This window comes from Ovis aries, chromosome 1, assembly GCF_016772045.2.
Source record: "Ovis aries strain OAR_USU_Benz2616 breed Rambouillet chromosome 1, ARS-UI_Ramb_v3.0, whole genome shotgun sequence".
NCBI lineage: Eukaryota > Metazoa > Chordata > Mammalia > Artiodactyla > Bovidae > Ovis > Ovis aries.
Genome location: NC_056054.1, coordinates 95,284,474 through 95,311,901, shown reverse-complemented (window position 1 = coordinate 95,311,901; position 27,428 = coordinate 95,284,474). Strand labels below are relative to the sequence as shown.

The following is a 27,428-nucleotide window of genomic DNA, read 5'->3' as shown; positions in this document are numbered from 1 at the left end:
TGAAGGGAAAATGTATGAAGTGAGAACCATTTTGTTACCTTTCCATAATACTTTGGCCTGGAGAAAGCATTGGAGGACTGAGAGAATAAAGCTCATATGTAAAGAAATCCACCATTATTTTATACTAAGTCAAAAACTGTAAATGGAGTGGTTGTAATTATAAAAGAATGAGGTGAAAAAAATCAAGGGATAATAAAACAACTGAATCACACTCTTCTGATTTCCATACTTCTCAAATCTTTTCCAGTGCACTCCACCCAAAGTGATAATAAATTGACTGCTCGTATAAATCACTGCTCTCTTTCTTTTTTGATATTTCCTAATAGGATACAAACTAATAATATTTAAACCCACTGTTGATTCTGGCTCTATTAGATCACTAGAGTGCACACATGTGAACAATCTTTTCCTAGTTTATGTTGTTTTGTGGTCCCATGTTCTTGGCTCTGCACTTGTGAATAATTGGGTGAAAGAATTTCTGCAATTCACAGACTATTTCAGCAGTCTTTTTCTCAAATGTTTAGTTTTCTTTGGGCTTCCCAGGTGGCTCAAATGGTAAAGAATCTGCCTCCATGTTTGGAAGACCTGGGTTCAATCCCTGGGTCAGGAAGAACCATTCAAGAAGGGAATGGCTACCCGCTCCAGTATTCTTACCTGAAAACCTTTCTTCTGTTTTTAAAAATATCTACATACTGAGTAATGCAAATTTACCTAAATAAATGTATATGTATGACTTACGTTGTAAGTAACTGAAAATTACTGTTCATGGGGTTCTCAAGGCAAGAATACTGAAATGGTTTGCTATTCCCTTCTCCAGTGGACCACGTTTTGTCAGAGCTCTCCACTATGACCCATCTGTCTTGGGTGACCCTACACAGCATGGCTTATAGTTTCATTGAATTAGACAAGTCTGTGGTCCATGTGATCAGATTGGTTAGTTTTCTGTGATTGTGGTTTTCAGTCTGTCTGACTTCTGATGGAGAAGGATAAGAGGCTAATGGAAGCTTCCTGATGGGAGAGACTGACTGAGGGGGAAACTGGGTCTTGTTGTGATGGGTGCATGCTTGTAAATCTTTAATCCGATTTTCTGTTGAAGGGCAGGGCTGTGTTCCCTCCCTGTTAATTGACCTGAGGCCAAACTATGGTGGAGGTAATGAAGATAATGGTGACCTCCTTCAGAAGGTCCCATGCAGCACTGCTGCACTCAGTGCCCCTGACCCTGCAGCAGGCCACTGCCACCCCACACCTCTGCCGCCACTGCTCCTTGAGAGTCCGTTGGATAGCACAGAGATCCAACCAGTCCATCCTAAAGGAAATCAGTCCTGAATATTCACTGGAAGGACTGATGCTGAAGCTGAAACTCCAGTACTTTGGCCACCTGATTCAAAGAACTGACTCATTTGAAAAGACCCTGATGCTTGGAAACATGAAGGTGGGAGGAGAAGGGGATGACAGAGGATGAGATGGTTGGATGGCATCACCAACTCGATGGACATGAGTTTGAGTAAACTCCGGGAGTTGGTGATGGACAAGGAGGCCTCGCGTGCTGCAGTCCATGGGGTCGCAAAGAGTTGGACACAACTGAGCTACTAAACTGAACTAAATTGAAAATTAAAAGCTGAGCTTTATAAAAATAAACAAAACAAAAAAACTGAAGACAATGCTCTTGGGTCTCCCTGACAGAAAACTCTTAACTAAGTTTCCACTTCTGTCTGCTTTGAGTAACATTCTCTTGTTAATGTCTGAAGAATGTAAGGGAGGTAACGGGGGGAAATGGGGGGGAAATGCAATGGAGAAATGTGTTTGTCCTTCAGATACTGAGTGTATATGATCACTGTCCATTCTTCCTAAGCCCAGCCTTCTCTTTGAATTTACCACCACCCCTCACCATGTCAGTATGTGCAGCGTAGTCGAGTCCGTTCATGGAACTGTATAACTAAGAGGGACTTAAAAATCATTCAGGTATAACTTCCGCATTTTGTAGATGAAGAGACTGGGCCCAGAGTGAAGTACATTTGTTTCTATTGTAGATTGGAAGAATATTAGACCATCCCTACATAGTAAAGTAGGAAGTCCAGAAACTATTTAATTCTTTCAACATATATTGAATTCCTTACTTTTCATGTTGGGCTTTGGTTAGACCCTATAAATATAGTGTTAAAGGAGACAATGCCCACAGGGGGAATTGGTTGAAAGAATCAGCTACTACCACAGAGAATGTCAGTTACACAGTAATATGAGTAACATAGTGTTGTTGGAACTCTTAGCGGAAAGCTGCGTCTCGCACTTCGGGTGGAGGATGGTCAGTGAAAGCTTTCTTATGGAGATGAATTCTAACCTGAGCTCTGAAGGACAGTTTTTCACTAGGCAAAGAATTGAAGAAAAAGGGTTTAGAAGTAAACAAAGCAGCATGTAAAAATGTCCTGAGATAAGAGACCGTGGAACACTAATTCACTGTGTCGTTTCTTCTGGCTCCATAATTTTATACTTTTATCCAAGTAGCACAGTGCCTTGCCTAGGACAGGTAGTTGGGTATGTCCTTGAACCATTCATTGCATTTAGCTTTGTGTTTTTTTGGCCTTAGGAGATTGTTATTCTGCTTACCAGCTGGCTCCTTTCAGTTCAGTTCAGTTCAGTCGCTCATTCGTGTCCGACTCTTTGCGACCCCATGAATCGCAGCACACCAGGCCTCCCTGTCCATCACCAACTCCCGGAGTTCACTCAGACTCACGTCCATCGAGTCAGTGATGCCATCCAGCCATCTCATCCTCTGTCGTCCCCTTCTCCTCCTGCCCCCAATCTCTTCCAGCATCAGTCTTTTCCAATGAGTCAACTCTTCGCATGAGATGGCCAAAGTACTGGAGTTTCAGCTTTAGCATCATTCCTTCCAAAGAAATCCCACGGTTGATCTCCTTCAGAATGGACTGGTTGGATCTCCTTGCAGTCCAAGGGACTCTCAAGAGTCTTCTCCAACACCACAGTTCAAACGCATCAATTCTTCGGTGCTCAGCCTTCTTCAAAGTCCAACTCTCACATCCATACATGACCACTGGAAAAACCATAGCCTTGACTAGACAGACCTTAGTCAGCAAAGGAATGTCTCTGCTTTTGAATATACTGTCTAGGTTGGTCATAACTTTTCTTCCAAGGAGTAAGTGTCTTTTAATTCCATGGCTGCAATCACCATCTGCAGTGATTTTGGAGCCCAGAAAAATAAAGTCTGACACTGTTTCCACTGTTTCCTCATTTACATTAGAGGAATGGCCACATCACTGTTACCCTGTATTACTGACAGCTGTGCACAATGCTTAGAACTTAGTAGATTCCCAGGAAATGTATAACTTCTTGTGCAAATGCACCTCCTGATACATCCTTGAGATACTTCTCTGTTCTGACTCTGCAGTCTTATTCTCTTGAACTCTTCCCAGGATCTCTGAAATCTCCATGCCCTCTCTGTAGCTCTTACTAATTTATCAGCTAACTCTTGGCTGGTTGTATCCTAGTCCAGAATTTTCACTCATCGAGTTTGCAGAAGTTCATATCAGTTAGGTATATAACAGCCTGTATTTTTTTTTTTAATGATGTAAAAAAACTGGGTATTGTTGTGTAATTAAATGACTGCCTAATTTGATTTATATTAACTCACCGTGTTCTAGAAAGGCTGAGTGCATCCCCCTTCCCTCCACCACCCTCCAAATAAAACTTGTTAAGGTGAGAGGGTACGGAGGGTAATGTTATTATTGAGCCCTATACTAGTCACTCATAGTATAGCCAAAATAGAATAGTGACCCAGGTCATAAAACTCATTATGAAATAGACCTTGTCGTCATTCATTCATTCTTTTTCAATGAATTCATGGTTCTGTCTGTAACTTTTAAAACTTTAGACCATGCTATGATTGCCTGCCAATTGCTAGGGAAATTATAAGAAACTATTCTATTCCTGTGAAATAGAAGTAAGTGCTGTACATGAGATTTAAACATAAGGTTGTGAGAATTCAATAGATGGGATAATCTGTTTGGAGCTGTCAGGGAGAAATGGAGATGGGTCTCTGCCAAATCTGGAAGTTTGGGCAAGATTCTGATAAAGATAAGTTCAGTGTTGGCTCTGTTAGTCCATGCTTTTTCTCATAAGTAAGCATGAAGAAAGTATTTTGCATTAGGGACTGGGAATATGTGAAAGGTTTGGAACAAGCCCTGAAAAACATGTTAGGGTGTTAAAGAGAAACTAACAAAATGATTGGCAGTTGCCCAAAGTGTCATGTAGTGTATTTATAATGTACCCAGTTGTATCTTGCAATGTGCCGTGCCAGTGCAGGGAGAATTCACATACATAGGTTGCCTTCTTTTATAAACGGGGATAGCAGTAACATTGTACCTACCTCATGGGACTGTTGTTCAAGCCTGTGGTAAGCAAGACTATTTATGATGGTCAGTTTGGATCGATGAACAATAATTTGTAAGTTCTAGCTATTGCCTAGTTCATGCCAGTATTGTTTGCTGTCAAGAATTCTGTGTTTTCTTTTTTTGCAATGAGCAAATTTTGCAGGTTAGCTTTTATAGAAAAACTGCATATTGTGAAGTAAAATGAGCAAGAGTGGCTCATCCACAGAAAATGCACTTTGAGAGATTCGGTGCCAAGTGTCAACTGAAAAATAAATGTCTCAAAAATTGGCAAAAAGTTTCAATCTCATTTTTTAAAAAGTGAAAAGTGTTTCTGAGGTTTGGAAGTATTAAACATTTTCACAGTACCAGTGAGTCAGTATTCCATCAGAGTGCAATGGTTTTGACCACTACCCACAACAAAAAGCACATTGTATCACATCACAAGACACTGTGGGCACAGGAGCACACAGACATATAACAGAAACTGACGCTTCAGGAGACAGCTCATTCTTGCTGCGTTCCTTAATAATTGTTGCTCTAGCACATTTCTTTTTGTTCTTAATGCTGTTCACAGTCCACTAAACTGATTGCATAATTCAGTGATGCACTATGACCTGCATTTCAAAAAACACTGCTTATGACAAGATTTTTTTGATATCAACTTCAATTCTGAAATCGTTTTTATCTAACATAAATTTTCAAGATCGTGTGTGTATTTCTGATTCTTGCCACTGGCTTAAATCATTTTTTTTTCCTTCTATTAATCAGGTATCAACATGGTTTTTTACCACCTTTTCTGTCTCAGGACTGAAGGACAAAATCCACCATGTGGACAGCCTCCACCAGCTGTTTTCTGCCATCTCTCCAGAACAGATCGACTTTCCTCCTTTCGTCCTTGAATATGATGCCAGGGTAAGAAGTACCAGGAACTCTTCCTCACCTAGAGTATTATTGTAACTATTTTATAATGCAGTTCGTCTAAGCACATAATCTTTTCATTATAAGATGCTGTTGATACAGTTAATGTGTTTTAGTAAACTGGATAGTATCATTTGACATTCTTCTCCTAAGGTAACTTTTAGGAAAATGCTTGATTCTAAGAGAGGCCTTACCCCCCAGGGCCTTCCCCCTCTTTTCAATGAGAAACATTTTCGCTGTAAGTATAAATCCAATCCTTGCTTGTATTGTCAGTTTTCCACCACCTCTGAGACATACCTAGGCCTAATTTTATTAAGACTAAATGACTTTTCATCTACATAAATAGAACCAGAAGAATCTGTTGGTATCCAGCATTTTTCAGCATTCATTGTAAGCCAAGTAGCCTATTTTAGTCTTTACCCTACTAAAAGTTCCATCTGTATAATGTTTGTAAGAGTGTCAACCAATAATAGTAACATTGTTACTTATATCAATCTATTAAACACTAAGAAATGGCTACTCTAGAATTTCATCAGAGCTCTAGTCCTTTGTGGTTACTTGCACTATCACTTTAGTAGTTAAAAACAAAAAAGTGCAACATGCTTGCCAAATAAGGCAAGTGATAATAAGGCAATTATCAGTTGCTTTACTTAATTATTGCTGATTGCATATTTTGGGGGATGAACCAGAGCATATATTTGTAGGTTATCTTAAGCTTTAAGTGAATTATTCTTCCTTAACTATTGTACAACATATATAAAGTAAATATTCTACAAGACATTTTTTCTCTAAAATTTCTCCAACTTCAGATGCGATTTCTGTTTCCCTTTATGTGGTGTACTGAGTCCTGTCTGACTGTTGTGACCTGATGGACTGTAGGCCGTCAGGCTTCTCTGTCCATTGGATTTTCCAGACAAAAATACTGGAGTGGGTTCTTCCTGACACAGGGATCGAACCCACATCTCCTGCGCTGGCAGGCAGATAGTTTACCACTAAACCACTAGGGGAGTCCATTCTATATACTCAAGGGCCTGCAAAGAAGGCTTTCATTAGATATCAACACAATCCTCAAGCTTGGTTTTGTTTTCCTGTCTTATATGTATGTGCTTTTAGGTTTGATTTTTTTTTTTTTTAAGATCTAATCTATCAAATACAGGCCTAATTAATAATTTTATTAAAATTAAATAACCTGTAATATAACATCATCTCTGAATTATCTCTCTGTATCTGTACTGCTGCTGCTAAGTCACTTCAGTCGTGTCTGATTCTGTGCGACGCCGTAGACGGCAGCCCACCAGGCTCCACCATCCCTGAGCTTCTCCAGCAAGAGCACTGGAGTGGGTTGCCATTTCCTTCTCCAATGCATGAAAGTGAAAAGTGAAAGTTAAGTCGCTCAGTCGTGTCCGACTCTTCGCAACCCCACGGACTGAAGCCTACCAGGCTCCTCCGTCCATGGGGTTTTCCAGGCAAGAGTACTGGAGTGGGTTGCCATTGCCTACTAGAGCGTTCTAAAACTGAAATATTATGTGCTCTATACTTAAAGCCAAGGAGGGGAATAAGAAGAGAGAAGAAACAGCTGAAGGTGTCAGGAGATGATGTGGACAGAGCAGGCAGAGAGCACATCCCTAGATCCTGGCGCGCTCCTTTGGTGCCTTTGTGGTCAGTGGAGAGTGTTGTACACAGAGAACTCGTGTGCTTCTATTTAGAAAGATGGCTAAAGAAGCCATGTAGCGAAGCATTAGACAGAGTAAGACCCTAGGCAAGGAGACAAGGAAGAGGCAGTTCGAGGGAGCCAGGGTAGGCCTGAGACTGGAGCTAGGTGGTGGTGGTGACGATGGTGAGGTGTGAAGGTCTTAAAGCATAGTTAAAATTAGGTATTTTAGGGAATGAGATCCCCAGCAGTGTGGAGACCAAGCAGCCAGCCACTGGGAGGAATAAAGGAGGAAACAAGCCTGAGGTAACTGCCAACATTTCTGCTTTGGAAGACTTGGAGAATGTTATTGCCACCATCCCAGAGAAGCAGTTTGGAGAAACAGCACTAGGAAGCTCAAAGAGAGGAGACAGGTGGTCTCTTAAGTTTGTGACACATTAGGTTTGAGGTGCTGCATGGGAGGAGAAGGGGACAACACAGGATGAGATGATTGGATGGCATCATCCACTCAATGGACATGAGTTTGAGCATACTCTGGGAGATAGTGAAGGATGGGGAAGCCCGGCACGCTGCAGTCTATGGGGTTACAAACTGAGTGACTGAACAGCAAATGAGACATTGAAGTGAAGGTCTAGAAATTGGATAGATAGTTCCTTGTAAAGAAAAGTTTTTCCTTTCCTAGAAAGAATTAAAAATATGCTTAGAAAAAAGGAAATGAGTGTATTGTTGGTCAATTTGATTATCATGTTCAAGAATGCTTTGCCCATGGTAGATTGTTTATTTGGTGAAGATACGATATAGTGTTCATTATTGGCAGTCAGCTTCTATTTTTCTGGATCTTATGTGACTTAGAATAGCAACAGAAATTGTATAGGATTAAAAGGCACTTTTGAAGGTAATTTTTATCTATCTAGATCAAAATGGTACTGAGACCATTTCAGAAAGGGAGCTGGTCAGCATTCGTATAGTCAGAAAAGAGAGTGTAGAGATTTTCCTGGTCACAATTCTTCAAAGTTTTACAGTTGTTTCCAGAAAGAGAGAAAATATTTGATTGCTCAGAAGGCTCTTCCACAGTGTGAGACTAATATAAAAGATCTATTTCATGGCATTAAGAATTAGATTTTCCCTTCTTACTTTATCACAATTTAATGTTAATATAGGAAGCTTAGAAAAATACCATATTGGAATAAAATGGAGAAATCTTAAAGATGGATAGTAAACCGTTTCTTTTTAGTTGAACTTCAGGATTTCTCTCTTCAGGCATGTATCTTAAGCATAGCATCTGTCCATATTGAAGATACTGGTGGGGTTAGTATAACAGATCTTGGTAGGAAATACTAAAATACACACACAAAAAAACTTCCATTATTTTTTTTTCCCCAAATATCCCAAAATGTAGCCAATCTTCAGATTTGATTCTACCAAAAAAAATTTTTTTTTTACCTTTTTGCTTCCTCGTCAGGTTTATAATCAGAAAGTTTAAAAAAAAAGAAAGTTTTCCTAGATATTCTCTTTGTTTTCCTGGTTATGGTCCCAGATCAATTTCTGCTCCAAAGCGTCTGCTCTGAAGAATACAAAGCTTTTGATTGACTTAGTCACTCAAATAACATTTACCTTCCTACTATGTTTAATACTGAATAGATTTAATGCTCCAGAACTATAATGTAAATATACCTTCAAGCAATGCTGTTTTTCACCCTACCTCATTCTTCATACCTAATTGTTATCTTACTTTTTTGTTTATAGCTTACTAAAAAAGTTACTTGTCAAAGAAATACTTTAATAACAGGAAATGAATCTTAAGTCTCATAAATCTAATTTAGAGTCCAGCTAAAACTGTCTTGATTTTTAAGATAAACTTAGCCAAGTTAAAGTCAAAAACTTTCCCCTTACACTGATTTGTTGCTTTCTGCATTTGACAGTAAAATTCTGGCATTTGATTCTCCATCTTGATCTTGGATGCCCTAAAAACTTTCCTTGTTAAAAGCCTTGCCACACAGGCATGTCATGGAGAAGCTCATTTCTGCCAATATGGTTCTTAAATTCCTCAAGGAGAATTTTTGTTTCTTATCTCAAAGATTCAGCACACAGCAGAACAACACAGTCTAATATGAAAGAATCTGGGCTTTAGATTTGAACAGACATGTATTTAAATTCAGGCTGTTTTGGTTGCCATCTCGGTGACTTAATCTGTGTGACCCTCCGTTTTCTGTTCTTTAAAATGAGGATGCTACCTACTTCATGGCACTATGAAAGGATAATGAAAGAAAAGTGCTGATTAAGTGTCTGGCATATTGAATGTTAATAAATGGTAATATTTTTAAGTATCATTATCCTGATTACTTCTGCCTACATTATAGCAATTCTGACTGACCCCAGTGAAATTGCTGTGTTGGCTGAAGCCTGCTCAGGGCCAAGCATGTGCTGGACATTTCACATACATTATATCATTGACTCTAAATCCTTCTCTTTTATATTCCCAGTTACATTGGTCCTAGTGTTTAATGTTCTTGTCATTTTTCCTTTCTGCAGGAAAATGGACCTTACTATACGTCTTATCTTCCATCACCAGATTTGTGACCTGCTGTCATTCCGTGCTCCTGGTTTCTAAAGACTCCACTTTTCTCTGCAGATCCACTACCTGTTGAAGCGATGCTCACTTTTGCTGTACAGCTCCAGAGAGCCTTTTGTCCCCCACCTCTCTGGTATTTTTTTATTGACTGTATATTTTCTGGCACATAGGCAATCTGAAAATGGTAGGCCATTCTGAACTGTATACTTATTTTAAATTTGTATATTTGTATCAAATGAAAATGTTCACTTTTAGAGGATTGTTGATAGCAATTGGGGAGCAACTTCTGAGTATCTTTAGTTTCCTGGAAGGGCACTGGATTCTCCATTAGACAAGCCACAGTATCATTCACATCATCCCTCTCACGTTGCACGCCTTCTGTGTGTATGCAAGTATTTCTCAAAATATATAGAACCAATGAATGCTGACTGGATGCATTGTTTGCTTCAGATCCTGGCATTACGTTTTATTAAAGATAATTTGCTGAGGATAAAAGAGAATCATCTGGGATCAGAGATGTAGGAAAAAAGCGTCTGATCAAAAATGTCAGAAATCGTTAGCAAGATACAGGTCTTAGAATTTTACTGTACCAGTTAAGACAAAGACTTAAGGACTAAAGTTCCTGAGCTTGTATGATTTAAGATTGTCCCTGTTACGGTCTCAACAGTGGAGGAAAAACAAGAAGACTGTTCCTTCAGCCTTTTCCTACCACCAGAGGTGGTTTGGGCTCCATATTCAACAGGACAGCACATATTAGTAATCTTAGTAGAGGGTATCTGTTGAGACGCCGTCAGGGAACTTTAGAGAGAGAGCTGCTTTCCCAGAGTTGTGAATGATTCTATTTGGCTCTCAGGCCTACTTCCTCTGCGGACATTTCCTAGCCGTGTGTCTTGAGTTGCCTACATCAATATGAAGGAAGTGTGTTGACATGAACAAAACACCAGACCACTTTTGCAACTCAGCCTCTATTTGTGCCTTAGCTTGACTAAAAATTAGAATAATGCTAGCTACCTCACAGAGGTATCATGAGGATAGCATTCAGAAAGGGCTTTTGATATCTTTGGATGAAAAATGCTGTGCGGTGGGGTGTCTTCAGTTAGTTTTTCAATAATAAATAAATATCCTCGAGGGAGTGCTGCAGGACACTCCGCTTGTCCTTGGCACATTTTGAGTGACTTCCCTTTCCTTGGAACAAGAGTTAGTGCAGAATCCCAACCCTTAGGATCCCCTCCTATTTTGTCCAGGTGTCTTCTGGCCTACTCCTTCTCCAGTGCTACACTTTAGCGAGAGGCATGTGTTAGCCATTTTAAATGATACTTCTTGAATGAAGGTCACACCGACATCATTTCCATCTGGGTTTCTTCATACTCCTTTTAATTCCTGCATTCCCCATCCCCCACCCCATCATGTACACTGGCGGTTCGGAGAAGAAAAATTAGAATTCTTCTAATGTGCTCAGGATTGATGCTTTCAAGGGTCCCACCCCCTTAGGTCCAAATTAGTTCTTCAGTGGAGATAAAAGAAACATCATTTTTCATTTATGATAGAGAAATGCCCCTGTAGTTGTGTTAACCCCATCCTCTGTTTTCCTGCATAAACAAGAAGGGCCTTTACATTTCTCAGAAAACCAGTCTTATCTTTTGCATGTAATGGACACATCTGCTTTCTGCCAGTAATCAAAACCACTTGTTTCTTGCATATGCTTGTTTGTTAAGGACTTCCTGTTATGTTCCCTAGGTCATCAGGTCTAGACAGCCAGTCAGATGTCTGGTATTAACCTTCATCTCAAACAGTACTACTTCAATCCTTAGAGCCTTGACTTTTAAAAATCTGAAAAATTAGCTTAATCTTCTCCAGTTAATTCTTAGATCATATTTGAGGTGGCATTTCACTAGGACCAGTTGTAAAAATACACCAGCTTTTCTCTGTTATAGCTGGACTTGGCTGCCTCACGTTGGCATCTGGCCTGAATCATTTCCTTAGAGGATTCAAGCTACTTTGCTGTTTGGAAAGAACCAAATTTTATAATTTCTTATAGGCAGTAATTTATAAAAGATGTCCCTTTGCAATATTCACAGCAATATATTAATGATTAATAGCAAGCAAGAATGTTCAAATGATGTCCTAGGGTTAAAGATGGTATGGGGCTATATACATGTCAACTGCATCTAATAATTTAATAATGACTAAAGATAAGATTGCTCTTCTCAGTGAAACTGAATCTGGTATTGGACCAAGTTCATGCTTTTATATAGCTGTCTGAAATGTTATGTAGTGAAGTTCTTTCAATGTACTAAATCCTAAGAGGGGAGCATAGTGACCTTGATGTTGAAATGATGAAGTAACTTTCAGGGTACCTGCCTAGGTGACACATACCCCTTTCAAGGATACACACATTAGAGAATAAATGGGTGGAGATGACCTCTAGCATCTGATATTAATTCAAAGCATCCTCAAGTCCTTAATTTAATTAATTTCTGTCATGCCAAATGCTAGTTGAATTGAGGTAGAAACTACTTATAGACTGTTAATTTAAATTAGTTCATGGAAGACATAATATGATTTTTAAAATAAGTATCTTTCTTGCTTCAGTATATATTTGGGTTCCTAACTCATCTGTATTCATTCTTAACTCTTCTATTTTGCTATTTCTTGATGGCAAAAAGACCTGAGAAAAGCTCAGTATTTATTAGACTCAAGGTTTAGAGACCAGGTGGTTCGTATCTTAAAGATTTTTTTTCTTTATTTAATAATATATCTTATTTCATTGGCTGATGCGCCATTATATTTATTTTTTCTAAAGTAAACCCTCTATAATAGTTGAGACTAAGAGAGGATTTTTAGATTACTTTTTAGGGTAAATGGATATAGATTTTTTTATCAAATATCTGAAGTTCAAAATGATTTAATCTCATTTCTAGAGAGAGATGGGTATAATCACTGTAGTAGCAAAGCATGGCCTGCCTGTTTCTACCTGTCTTTGCTCAGATATTATTTAATGAATTCAAACTATAGATAATGGTTTAATCTTTCCTTTGCCGCAGTTAATAGGAAAGCAAGAAAATATAGGTTCAGTATGAGCTAAAAAATCACTCCTGGTGTTTCCCGTGGTACATTGTCTGTGTATGTATGTATATAGTTTAAATTGCTTAATATATGAACAGAAATTATTGGAATTTGCCTTGGAAAGAGAAAATTTTTATGGTTCTAGTAACGGGTTGATTGTATTAAGGACCAAAAGTACTACAAGATAGCATGTAAACCTCTTAGGATTAGAGTTAGCCAGTGATTTTCAGATTGTGTTTCTCTTAGGCTATCGTCATCATAATCAACAAGTGCTAGAGTGTTTCACCTAGGCAGGTGCTAGTATACCTCGTAGTATGGGATGGACTCTTGGTTGGCAATGCCAAAGAACGTGAAGGATAAAGGAGGATTTTGACCTATGATCTAGGTCACGTCATAAACACAGATTATAAAGATTGCCTAGAAGGTCTAACCATTTATACATGTATATCTATATCTACATACATATTTATATTTACACACAGTAATCTGGTTTGTTTTACATTCTTTGAATGTGGTTTAAATGGCCCATATGTAGAGAACATAAAGCAATAAATAGCCTAGTTTAAGCTTTGATTTTACCAAAATAGCCCTTGAAAAGATGGTATCAAGGTCTTTTTAGATATTAGTGACTCCCTTGGATATCAGTTACTAACTTGGTTTTCTGTGTTTCTAAGAACACTATCTCTGAATCTTAAGTACAACGTGATTTAAGTTTATAGGGCCTCTGAGTTCAGGTCTTCCCTCGTGGTTCAGATGATAGAGAAGCTACTTGCAGTGCAGGAAACCCAGGTTCAATCCCTGGGTTGAGAAGATCCCCTGGAAAAAGGAATGGCTGCCCACTCCAGTATTCTTGAGAATTCCATGGGCACAGGAGCCTAGCAGGCTACCGTCCATGCGATGTCAAGAGTCAGACATGTCTGAGCAACTAACATGAACAAAGTCTGAGTTCAAGATTAAAAGTATAAATATTCTCTAGGTAAATTATACTGACAAAATCATAACTGCTGAATGTGAGCTAATATTTTTGTTGAACAGTTGAAACCAACACATTTTGTATATACAATCATATCTTTTTTTTTTCCTGGTGGTGTGTTTTGTTAGTGTAATCACACAGTCATCATAAACTGAGCCAATACTTTGTCAAACCAGATGTTGTAGACCAAAACATCTAAACACGAGCCGAACATATGTATATGATTTTAATTGCTTCTGGGCAAAGGAGACCTAACAAAGTTTGATCGATGTGATCTTGAGATTTGGTTATTCAAAATTCAAAAGTTTTGAATATTTTTCATTTAAAAATATATTTTGTTCTTTTTGAATTAGAAGTTAGATCCCTTATAAAGAGAGTCCCCCTCTATACAAATACAGCCATTAAGAGCCGGTTAGTAAAATGGTAATGTTTATATTGAACCCCAGGGTTAGGACAGTCTTTTATGGCCACTATACCTGGCATTTTTCTAATCACTTAAATTCACCTACAGAGCAATATAAAATGCAGTAAATTTTATTGTCAACCTTTTCTATGGAGACCTAGGCTGGTGCTTCTCAAATTTTAATGTGCATGTATTAAATCAGCCAGGAATACATTAAAATGCAGATTCTGATATAGTAGGTCAGGGTGGAGCCTGGGATTTTCAGTTTCTTTTCTTTTTTTTTTTTTTTGGCCATGCCACACGGCATGTGGGATCTTAGTTCCCTGACCAGGGATTGAACATATGCCTCCTGCCTTGGAAGCCCAGAATCTTAACCACTGGACCACTGAGGAAGTTCTCAATGCTCAATTTCTAACAAGCTCTTAGGTGATATCAGTGCTCCTGGTTGAAAGACCACACTTCAAGAGCCTAGACTATATTTAGCTTCCATATTGTCCCTGTTTCTGGTAAAAGGGACAGAACTTATCCTTGTAATAATACCTTCTGCAGGCCAGGCATTCCCACATTCCTTATCTCATTTAATCCTCTTAACAAATCCTCTGAAGTATGTGGTGATAGCGGTTAAGTGCTGCTAAAGCCCAAACACACAAGCAATGCAGTATAGAGTGGTGTTTCTCAAACTTGAATAACACACATCCCCTCTTAATACAGAAAAATTCTCTTAGCTCCTCAGTTTTTTACTTTATTTATTATAGTGTTATCTATGTATATATAAAGTTACATATAATACATGCCTTATGCTTATAGCTCTTGCACAAATATAAAATCAAAAGTTCACAGATCAGACACAAACAATAAAACTAATGCAATTTATAATAGCATTGACTAAGTGTGGTGGATGCCAGTGTTTTGCCAAGGTGAAGCTGTGAAATGATTAAGGTACTGAGTACTGTGCCACAGGTTATGTATTCAGCATGCCCCTACTAACTACCACGTGTGGTGACTCAGCTCTCCCGTTCTTTGTTCAAACTGTAACACTTCTTTGTGTAGCATATAGTGGTGGTGGTTGGTCTTCATGTAGCTTCAGTACATCATTCCCCTATTAAGTTAGTCTCTGTTCTCCATAAGCTTCCACAACTAAAGCAGAGCCTGGCTTTAACACTCAAGTTAAATGATGCAAACCAGGGCTGTGAAACGTATTTGGCTGTAAGGCAGTTATCCAGATAATTCAGAACATGAATACTGATTATTTTTTAGAAGTTCCATCAACGTGAAAACTGTCTAATTCTCATAGTAAACTCCTGAGTCTCTCATCCTGCAAACATACACACAGACTCTTAACTCCCCTTTCCCCTCCTCTCTCCCAACAAGAATTTTTCATGGTGGTTAACAGCACTGGTCCTTTGGCTTCTGACATACCTGGATTCAGAACTGGGCATGTTTCTCAGCATTTTCTGAATTCCACTGTTTTCATGTATTAAACAGGGATAATAATACTGATTCAATAACTAAGAGAAATCTATGTAATCATATTCATAAAACATGCATAGTAAGTGTTTATAAGTGGTAGCTACCATAGCTTTGATTAGAAGTAATAATAAGTAACATTTGGCGATTTACTTTGTGCCTCTAATGTTGCTAAACTCTTTGCATATGTTATCTTACATACTGAGTTGTAGATTGTTGTTATTCGGTCACTAAGTTGCGTTCGACTCTTTGTGTCCACATAGATTGCAGCACGCCAGGCTCCCCTGTCCTTCACTATCTCCCAGAGTTTGCTCAAATTCATGTCCCTGAGTCACTGATGCTGTCTGACTGTCTCATCCTCTGCTGCCTTCTTCTCCTTTTGCCTTCAATCTTTCTCAGCATCAGGGTCTTTTCCAAATGAATAGGCCCTTTGCATCAGGTGGCCAAAGTATTGGAGCTTCAATTGTAGGATTGGGCTTCAAATCCAAGTCTGACTGCAAAGTTCATGCTCTTACAAAAAATAATTAATATAGAACATCAACACTAAGTTGCTTATTTTAAAAGTTATTTACTGTTAAATTGTATTTTCTCAAAATTTTTGTTATAAAATTAATGATATTTCCCTGAAGGGGAAATGGCTAAGGCTCCTTTTAATGATTGTATGATGTGCTAATCAAATTGCCACGTAATAAATTTAAGTTTCTTTTAAAGGCTCTCTTGCTAGGTTGTGGTCCAGTGAAGATACTAGGTCCTTTAGGCTTCACTTGTGCATTATTGTTCTCTTGTATATTTAAGACCTGTAACTCGTGGTATTATATAACATGAGATTCTTATTGAATCTCTCTCAACATCGCTATTTTGCAGAAAATAATTCCCCCTTCCCATGGTCCTATCCTGGTATTCCTTGATAGTCTGAGAAATAATACACAAACATCTTAATTTTTACCTGTGAGACACATTTTTAAAAATTGTCCTAACTGTTCTTTAAAATAGTTACTACTAGTACATCTGTCATTTCCTAGTTTTCTGTTTAAAAAAAAACAAACTAGAATTTTAAAAAACTAACATATCTGTTGGCCAGATGTTTATTCCTTGCTTTGTTTTGTTTTGCTTTTTTTCTCTAGTTAAGTATTGGGAGAATATACTAGGAGGGAGTTGTAAGAGGAACTCATTTATTAACAAAGATAGTAAACATTTGCATAAACGATTAGAATTAGTTGGAAACACATGACATGTGAGGCTGTCGTTGAATTTTATCAAAATCTATCGTAAAAATACTTCCCTTTCTGCCATCTTACACATAAGCAGGATAATCTCTGTTGTGGAAATTATTGATTCTTTTTCCAATCCAGCCTCTTTCCCCCACCCCATCAGCAAGATCTTTAAGCTCAGTGAATGTGTGCCTCTCTGTCCATGTGAGTTACCGAGAGAAAAGATGTGTTCTCTGTGTTACTTCACTGCCTCACCCCATATCACAGCATAAAAATCTTTCTGTGGCTTCATATTACAGATATGGCCGAGCTCTACATGATTTTCTCTATTTTAGCAGTCTGTTCATTGACTTGGGGTATGAGTCCTTCCTTAGTTTATGTTATTCTCCTCTTTCATTTATTAGTTTTAAGACTGGTTCATTCTACCTTTTCTCTGATTATTTGGATATAGTGCCTTCTGGTTTTTTGCCTCTTTAAAATCCAGATTTGTTCTCTGTAAGTAGGTATATGAAGCATTTGACTATTTTATTATGTCTCCTAGTTCAGATGTATCTGGCATTTTCACTCTGAAATACTAGTTATGAATTATAACATCATTGACTTTTTAAACATAGATGGGTTATGTTTTCTGTGACTTTTATTTCTTGTAGTAAAAGTAGGTTTTTAAAATTTTATGTGAAAGGGGGTATTGGTTCTCAAAGAATAGAGAACCACTGAACTCTCTCATCTTATTGATGGAGAAGTAGAGGCCCAGGCAGGTTAAGGCAGCCTGGACTCCTCACCAGATCCTGTGGATTTCAGATTGTTTGAAGGTGACCTTGACATCTATAGCTGGAGCTCTTTGGTTTAACTGTGTTTGCCCAGCTGCTTGATTTTCACATTCCTTCTTATGTCCTCCAAAGCAGATTTTATTTTTATCATTTTTTATTTATGTTGCACTTGACTTAGCCAAGTTCCAGGGAAGGACCAAGTTCGGGAATTAACAGCAGAGGTTATCAGTCATTCAGGGACTGTGAAAATATTTGGGGATGGGAGATAATTGTTCATTTGAAGTTATAGGTGTGAGATTTTAGTTTTTTACCCAGCTATCCATTCACTCCCATTCACTGTCCACCTCTTAAGTAAAAATTCCTTCTTCCAACAAAACTGAACAAGAAAGCAGCTTTTAAAGCGTTTGATTTTGGGAACGCTGAGAAAATGCCAATCTGAATATGATAAACTTATACCACCTAGAGAACTGCACAGACTTTGGCAGTGGTACCCTATCAAGTACTAGAGTGCACCAAAACAGGCTCTGTATTAACATTGTGGAGGTTCTTGCAGGAGAAACTAAATTCTTATCTATGAGCCCATTTTTCTGTCATGTAGGGTTTTTTTAATGTAAATTTATTTATTTTAATCGGAAGCTAATTACTTTACAATATTGTATTGGTTTTGCCATACATCAACATGACGTCATGTGGTTTTATAGCATAGAAATTCTCTACTTCTTCCTGAGTCAGTGAGCACGGTCACAGTACAGAGGAATGCTATACTTCTTCCACTCATTCAGTAAATGGTTCCTAAGGATCCATACATTAAAATAATGCTGGCTGCTGTAACAAATGACAACGGACGTGCTTAATGGCTTAAACACATTAGAAAATGTATTTCGCACAGAAAGCTTGAATAGATATTACTGGTGAGCAAGCACTCCTAGTCCTGATTCAGAGACCTGAACTCCTTCAATTTTGTGGCTCCATCATCTTCAACATGTGGCTTTCAAATTGTTAGTTGCTCAGTCATGTCTGATTCTTTGTGATTCCATGGCCTATACATCCAGCCAGGCTCCTCCATCCATGGAGTTTTCCAGGCAAGAATAGGGAGTGGTTAGCCATGCCCTTCTCCAGGAGATCTTCTTGACTCAGGGATCGAACCCCTGTCTCCTGCATTGCAGCCAGACTCTACCTTCTGAGCCATCAGGGAAGCCCCATGGCTTTCAAAAGATACACACTTTTCCATTTCAAGCTGGCGGAAGGGGAAGAACACGGAGGACTTGCCGGACCTGGAGGTGACACATAGCACTTCCATTCATATTCCTCTATTTAGAACTTAATCATTGGCTATATGGGGGAGCCTGGTGGACTGCCGTCTATGGGGTCGCACAGAGTCAGACACGACTGAAGCGACTTAGCAGCAGCAGCATACCTAACAGCAAGGTCAGGAGGTGGGGAATATAGACTAACTGGGCCCAGGAAGAGAGGCATAGGAACTTGGTGCCCAGCTTTTGGCAATAATCCAAGCAGTCTACTACATGCTAGAAAAAATATAAAAAATATGTTCCAACCACAAAGGAATAAATCACCCTGCAATGAAAGAAATGCTCCACTAGAGAGATGTCAAATGTCAGAGAAGGGTGTTGGCAAATGATCACAAATTTGCCTGAAACAAAATCCCATGGCATAGCTTAGGACATACCTGTAAACTGAAGCTCCTGGTTCAGACCCTCTACACCAAATGTGCTTGTACTCTAGAGCAGAAAGAATACAGAGGCATCCAGATGCCTCTTACTGCATCTTATAATATCTTACTACTTCAATTCTGTGGATCAAGAGTATTGACTTCTTAGAAATGCATACTCTTCAGGCCTTACCCCAGAACTATGGAATCAAAATGTGCGTCTTATCAAGGTTCCCCCAGTGATTGGCATCCACATTAATTTTGAGAGTCACATTGTGATCCTGGCTCTGACACTTATTAGTGTTACTTTCGCCATATTGTCCCAACTCTGTCCCTTCCCTTCATCTGTAGAGTGGGGGGTAATTGGATATCGGGGTATCTCTCTAGAGATAATGTACGCAAATGTAAAATAATACCTGACTGTCAGCAAGCATTGGATATTTTCTTAGGCTAAGTATTTACTTCAAAAAACAACTGTAAAGAGACACAGCTCTTTGAACTGTTAACTCTCTGAACGCATCCTCTTTCAACCCTTAGGACTTCAGCCCTTTGAAATGGTGAGAGGTCTTTTATTCATACGGTTTAGTGTCCCTTAGAAATGTGTCAGCTCAGAAAAAATAAACATTTCCAAAGTCAGCGAATGGTGTTTGTCCTAGTAAGCCCTAATATAGACAGCAGCCATGATCTCAATCAATGAATTTTGTAAACTTTAAAGTATACACAGACATGATCTACGTACTTGCCAAAGCTTGAAAGACGGTAAATTCTTAAGGAACTTTAGTTATATATAGTAATCTTAGATTCATTGAAACAGGAAAAACCATTTCTTTATAAATTAAATAATTTGCTTCAACTAGAAAATAACTTGGTTTTCAGCCTATAATCTTTGTGCCTCATTTAGTAAGTGTAATATATGCATATTAAAGTTAATTTTTGCTTTATGTAATGATTTAGAAAGCATATCTAGATCTTTCAGCACCTTGGGTTTATCTTTTTAATACTGTTTCTCTTAATCCTATGTGGTTAGTGGTTATGTGGTTAGAAATTTATCAGAGTTAAGGCTGAATAGGTACTGCTCTAAGAATACAATCTGAGACTTAAAAGCATCTTTAAAGTCAGATCCTAATATCAGCTTGTTTGATTTTTTTCCTCTTGCTCCTAAGTTACAATTTTAAAATTTCAGTTTAATTAAATTATGTCTATTGATGTTATGGGTGGCTTACTGTAGTTCATCAGATTATTTAAAATTAGGAAATAAATTGAAAGACTAACTATTATGGCTTTCACTCAAGGAAAGGAACAAGACAAGAACCACTTGCATTTTAGTTCAGATAGGAGCACCTCAGTCTAGATTTGTATATGCCTGTATGCATTTAGACCTGGCCTCCCAAGTCATAGAGGAATCATCCTTTCCATCTGACAAGTGAGGTCCAAAATGTTGCAAGTTGTTTCCTTTGTACAACACTTAATGCAAGACCAGAACTAAGAGGCACTAACACTTTCCTGTTGAATCCATCTTGTGGGTATGTTGTACAAACCAATTCAGTTTTGAGCCTCATCTAACCCCCACGGGACTTACACAAGAAGTGGAAAAAAGGCAAAAATCCCATGTTTTAGTCACAATAGTGCAAAGCCACTCTGTATCTAGTGTGTGTTTGTTTGTTTTATCTTTGTGTTTATAATTTATTGTTACATGTACCAAAATCAAATTATAATATAATTCTATGTTATATTCTTCTTGAATATAAAGTCTTTTATTTCTATTCTAATGTTATGGAGTATATCCTTTTTTGGTATGTTTATTTTCTCTTTCCTTTTTTAAGCAGCTTTAAAAGTGAAAGTGTTAGATGCTCAGTCATGACTGACTGTTTGTGACCCCATGGACTGTAGTGTAGCCCTCCAGGCCTCTGTCCATGGGATTTCCCAGGCAAGAATACTGCAGTGGGTAGCCATTCCCTTTTCCAGGGGATCTTCCAGATCTAGGGATCGAACCTGGGTCTCCTGCACTGCAAGCAGATTCTTTACTGTCTGAGCCACTAACAAGATAAAGTTCATATATCATATAATTCAGTCATTTAAAGTGTACAGTTCAGTGGCTTTTAGGACATTCAAAGTTGCACAGCCATCGCCATTGTCTACGTTGAGCCTGGTGAGCTATAGTCATAAGGTCGTAAAGAGTCAGTCACAACTGAAGTGACTTAGCGCACACACACAGAGTGTCCTGAAAGGAAACCCCATACCTATTAACTGTCATTTCCCATTCCCACTCTTCAACCTCCCTCCTCCATCTGGATCTTACTGCCATGCGTCCTGCCTCTAAGATACTTTGTGTTGTGCTCATTGGTAGAAAGTCTCAATAAATATTCGTTGAATAAGTTAAGACCCACAAAGCCGCCAGCTAGGGGGTGGCAACTTAGGAGTAATTGAAAGGGCAGTGGAATCCGTGTCAAAAGATTGGGTTTAAATCCTGACTGATACTCACCAGCAGTGCTGTTCTGGGTTTAGAGCCACTTCACCCTTATCTCTGTGGTGAAGACTCTTGAGAATCCCTTGGACAACAAGAAGATCAAACCAGTCAATCCTAAAGAAAATTAAATGTGATTATTCATTGGAAGGACCGATGCTGAAGTTGAAGCTCCAATACTTTGGCCACCAGATGTGAAGAACCAACTCATTGGTAAAGACCGTGAACCTGAGAAAGATTGAGGGCAGGAGGAGGAAGGGACGACCGAATGAGATGGTTGGATGGCATCATCAACTCAATGGACTTGAATTTGAGCAAACTCTGGGAGATAGTAAAGGACAGGGAAGCCTGGCATGCTGCAGTCCACGGGGTCACAAAGAGTCAGACACGACTAAGTGAGTGAGCAACAAGCCCTTCTCACCCTCAGTTTTAACATCCATGACATGTAGATGGCAATATCTGCTTCACAGGATGGTTGTGAGAATCACTGGAGAAAATACAGTTACAGTGCTGGACATAGTGCCCGACCCACACCATGAAGGCAATTATGAATTTGTCCATCAAGGAAAGAGAAACCCCCAGGGTAATGACCAGGGGAAATCCCCGCCACCAGATTGCTCTGAAGCCTAATGAAAGTCAAACCCGAGGGCTTCAGAGTAGTGGCAGTGCACTTTCCTGACCTCAGTCCCCCCAGTTTCTTTCCTCAAAGAAGAGGGAATTCTAGAGTGCAACTTAAGATTACTTTCCTTACCTCACAACTGCGGCCTCTCCCGTTTCTGCATTGCCGGCTGTTTCCTCTCCACTGCTGCTGATGCTGAGTCTCACGGAGGGCCCGTACTGAGCACAGAATCAAGCACTGTCCATCAGCTGTAAAGACTGACCTTCCAAGGTGGGTTACCACCACCTCACCCCAACTTCAGCAGTATTTATTGCTCCTTTCCACTTCCCTGGTGGCTCAGATGGTAAAGCGTCTGTCTACAATGCGGGAGACCTGGGTTCGATCCCTGGGTCGGGAGGATTCACTGGAGAAGGAAATAGCAACCCACTCCAGTACTCTTGCCTGGAAAATCCCATGGATGGCGGAGCTTGGTGCAGGCCACTGTCCATGAGGTCGCAAAGAGTCAGGCACGACTGAGCGACTTTCACTTTCACTTTCACTTTCTTTCCATCACCAGGGGTGCAGAAATCCTCTCTAGGAGGATAAGCTGCCTAATTTGAGCAATTGGCAACCTCAGGCTGATTGATAGGCTTTTCAGGGACTGTGGCCCATATTTAACTTTTTCTCTCTTAAAGCAGCCACCTCCCCTCTGCCCCCGGAGTTACCTCCGCAGATTCGCTGTGCATGCGTGTTGCAAAAGCCTTTTCTACACAACAGTAATGAAATACTAGCCTCTGTCGACTACAGGATGCCAGGCATTGTAAATATATTATCTCTCATCCTTAGGATAAAGCTTGTAAGCAGGTATTTCCCCCATTTTCTGAGGGGAGGGCGGGGAGTGGGATTCTTAAAGTGAAGAAACTGGCCATAGGGAATAGGTTTTGGAAGGGCAGAGAAGATTGGGTAACTACCAATACAAAGCATCTTTCTTAAATCTTGGGCCGTCCATTAGTGCCATCGGTCTGGTATACAGAAGCACCGTGTGTGTGTACAGGTGTGGTCAGTCCCACTCTTCAGAGGCTTCTATTCAAATCTGTATCTCAACCATTCACTAGCTCTATGACCTTGGGCTCATTTCCCTATCACTTTGAATTCCAGTTCTTTCATATGTAAAAAGTACTTACCTCTTAGAGTTGTGAGTATCCAATGATTTAATAGTTCTAAAATTCTCAAATATAATGGCTGTTGTCTCATTTAAATATTCTACGTGCTATGATCAAAATGTCTCACCTTCGCAGACTGAGGCATTTGACCCCCTAATTTTAAGTTGTGTCATATTACCAGTTCAGAAGATGTATGCTATATTTGGTATGTATCTCCTTCCAGAGGAAATGACATTTTAAATCAGGGGTTGGCGAACATTTGGGGGAAAGGACTGGATAGTAACTAGTTTAGGCTTTTCGGGCCATATGGTGTCTTGTCACAGCTATTCATCTGTGCTGCTGTAATGTGAGAGCAGCCGTGGACAGTGCTCGAGCAAATGAGTGTGCCCGTGTTCCAGTAAGGCTTTATTTACAGAGGCTGGAATTCAAATTATGTTCAAGTCTATTAAAATTCTCTTTATTTTCAGCAGTTTAAAAATGCCAAAGTCACACTTAGCTTGAAGGCCAAATACAGGCAGTGGGCCTTAGTTTTGCCAACCTCTTTTTAAATAATTCAATAATTCTTTAAAGTTAATGAATCCAGCAAAGTTCTCACTAGGGAAAAGCAATGCAAAGGAAGAAAATTAAGAGCTAATGGATCTATCAACTAGCTAGCCCAGGTCATAACTATATTAATCACTCCCTGCTCTAACACAGTCATGCAACCACTTTGAGATTAACCTTTTTATCTGTAAAAATGAAGTAATTACTCTCTGACCCACACCTACTTCTTCCTGGGGAAGGGAGTTTAATAATATTTATCATTCATTCATTTACTGAATTTATGCTTTTGTGCTGATACTTGAATCATTTTAGTTCCAATCTTATTGTCCACATTTACAGATGGGTGAATCTTATCTTAATTTACAGATGAAGAAATGGAGACTCGGAGGCAAATAATCTGCTCCAGATTACAGTACCAGTGTCTAAACCCAGGTGTCTGACTCCTATCAACCCTGTAAGCTTCTCTATAGAAAACACTCCATGACAGTGGGCACCTCATTGGACGTAACTCTGCGCTAAATCCCCCAGTGCCTAGACTAGCACCTGGCAAATAATAAACATTGCTCAAATGCTGAACTGAATTCATGAATGAATGAACCTATCCATTATGCCAGTGGCCCTTAATCTTTCTTAAGATCAGGGATACATTTGGGAAATAATTTAAACTTCTGAACCATCTCTTCATATAAATTTCAGACTGAGAAACCTTGCCTTAAGTATTTGGCTAGCTGCTGAAAGAAGATGCTGTTCACATACTCTGAATAATACTAAGTACAATTCTTACCCTAAGTATGGAAACAGGATTTGGAGGTGTCTTGTTTCTTCTTGTCAAGATAACTTCAAATCATGATATTAAAAGTGTTAAACAGGCCTAAAACATTTTATTCTCTACAGTTGCTCATAGCTCCCAGGCATACTTTTTAAAACTCTGGATTCTCTTAAAAAGCACATTTTCAAAATGTTACTTAAAAGTGACTTTTATTGGGTCCAAGTTGCTTCAACGTGAAAAGGGAGAAACCACACCCTATTAAGATGAACATGCAATTTTTTGCCCTCAGGGATACAGCCGTGAGAGCAGTGTCTGTTCCTCACTGCCCAAGGCCAGCTGGATCTGAATCCAGGAAGTCACTCAGAAGAGGCCTTCTGCAGTTGCTTCTTGTCAGTTACAGCTTTACTCTCTACCCCACGGCCTTCTGTGAAGTCAAAGAGAAGGGGTTATTGATACTGCAACATTATTAAATTCAGATGCTAACTGAATTTTGTTTTCTTCTATAAGACAGCTATTCTTTATATACCCTTATCATTTACATCAGGACCTTTATAATCTAGCAGCTAAAGAGTTAGTGCCACTTGCTCTTCTAGAACCCGACTCCAAGATGATGACTAGTGTCTCTTCTGACTGGTCAGTTCCAATGCCACACCCGTTTAAACATCACACTGGTGTATTACCATACGTGTTAGTTGCTCAGTCGTTTCCCACTCTGTGACCCCATGGACTGTCGCCCTCCAGGCTCCTCTGTCCATGGGATTTCCCAGGCAAGAATACTGGAGTGGGTTGCCATTTCCTTCTCCAGGGGATCTTCTGGAGCCAGAGATTAAACGAGGGTCTCTCACATTGCAAGCAGATTCTTTGCCACCTGAGCCACTAGGTGGGCTATATTACTATATATATATAAATAAATATATATATCTATGTATTGTATGTATATGTGTATATATATAATGTGTGTGAGTTCACACATTCATATATACTATATAGTGTATATGAATAGATACATGAATACATATGAATGACTAGGGGTATAAACATTTCCTTTTTATGCATTGCCATATTCCCAATGTCTCCTTGAACAGTCTCCAGTGGGTAGTAGGCTTTTAAATAATTGTTAAAAGATTGTGTTTTGTGCTGATGTTATCAAAGAAGTTAGATCTAAAGCAGGAGAACCACTTGATCAGTCAGGATTTGGGAATGATTTAATAAGGCATGGGAGCAGAAAAGACATGAGTCAAGTGCAAATCAGGTCTCAGCCAAATGGCCTTTCCTTCGGTGAGCAGCCTTGCTTCACATTAGCTCTTAATAATTCTCTTTTTTTCAGGAAAGGTGAATGTAAGTGAGGATTGGGTTTCAGGTCCAAATTTGCCTCATTCATGATGAAATACTAGACCTGAAGGTAGCAGCAGCCTATCGTCTTACGCTAAGCCAGCAAGGTATGGAAGCCTGAGGCAAGGCTCTGAGATGATGAGGTAGGTTTGCCGAGTTTTGTGCAGTCTTCTGTAATGGTGGAGATGGAGTTACCCAGAATAGTTGAATTGAGCTGTAAAGCCTATGCGGTCAGAGCTGTTCCTGCCCTTCCTGGCAGCTGGGCATCTACACACACAGAGAAAGAGTGGATGCTCACTGTCTCCCCTCTCTTCTTACTCTCAAAGCTTACCTGCACATACCTGGGTACCACATCAGCGTGTGTGTCTTGTCAAGCTAGGGATTAGAGAAGAAATGTGCATTTCACATCATTTTAGCAGAATCCAAAATTTAGTGTGGTACATGGTTAAGAGTTCTCTAACACTTCCTGTCTTCCTCAAAAGCCCCTTCTGAATGTCCCTGAACTTCTGAAGCTGTTTCCAAACTGTGATTTTTTTTTTTAGTCTGTGATATAGAATCTTCTACTTTATTTTCTAAAAAAGCCTTTTTTAAGGTTTGAGAAATACCAGCTAAACAAAGCTTTTTACAGTTTGGTTTAAATTGTAAATCAAATTGTGGCACACTCATCTTCCTAATGTCTCTTGTCTTGTGACACCATCCCCAGATGGAAATAGCTCTTGATCAGGCCCCATGTTCTTGGGGAACTGCAGGGCACCCAGTGGTAACCACAGACTGCCGTCTGGGTCCATGACTCTTCTTAATCATACCAAAGAGGTTCTGTGTTTTCGCCCTCAGGACAGCAAAATAATTGATGTGGAACAAAGTGCTGCTTCTGCCTGCACAGTTCAGGTCTCATACTATAAGCACGTTTCCTTTCTATGTTTATTTGGTGCCTTCTATTTGGCAGTTTTGCTCCTTATTGATTTCTCTGTTTAAAGTGGCTCCCAGAAGAGTGCTGAAGTGCTGTCTCATATTGCTAAATGCAAGAAGGCTATGGTGTTCCTTATGGAAAAAATAACTCCATAAAGTGTTGAATAAGCTTCCTTCAGGCATCAGTTATGGTACTGTTGGCCATGAATTCAATGTTAATGAATCAACAGTCTATATCATACAAAGAATCTTTAAACAGAAACACACATAAAACAAAGTGATGGATTGATTGGTTGATGAAAATATGACTGGAGGCCCAAGGGAACTTCATCTTTGTATTTCTCTTAGAAGCAGTGTTTAGTGGTTGCAGCAACTTTATAGAACATAAGGATCACAAATAATAGAATGAGCTGTAGTTGTGAGCAACTGAACCCACGCTCCTGTGTCCTACTGGAGTTACAAGTTTACTATGTACTCAAAAAAATAATGGTCAAGCAGCAACTATGCCTTGAGCTCCTGGAGTATAATCTTGTACAAGAGGGTCATAGTTCTAAACCTCATGCAT

General features: G+C 39.2%; 1 protein-coding gene across 5 annotated transcripts in view; it reads left to right on the top strand.

The window, feature by feature from the left end:
• The window catches only part of GDAP2 (ganglioside induced differentiation associated protein 2), a 94,364-nt gene that overhangs the window by 57,006 nt on the left and 9,930 nt on the right, over window positions 1–27,428 (top strand). For 2 of the 5 annotated variants that reach the window (XM_004002382.5, XM_060401784.1), the window contains exons 13-14: window positions 5,154–5,297; window positions 9,487–20,854. In XM_004002382.5, the coding sequence (XP_004002431.1) occupies window positions 5,154–5,297; window positions 9,487–9,534 (192 nt within the window). In that variant the 3' untranslated portion in view covers window positions 9,535–20,854. Of the gene's footprint in view, window positions 1–5,153; window positions 5,298–9,486; window positions 20,855–27,428 lie in introns of those variants that run through there. The other 3 variants (XM_027973604.3, XM_060401767.1, XR_009597241.1) reach the window with 2 other exon arrangements.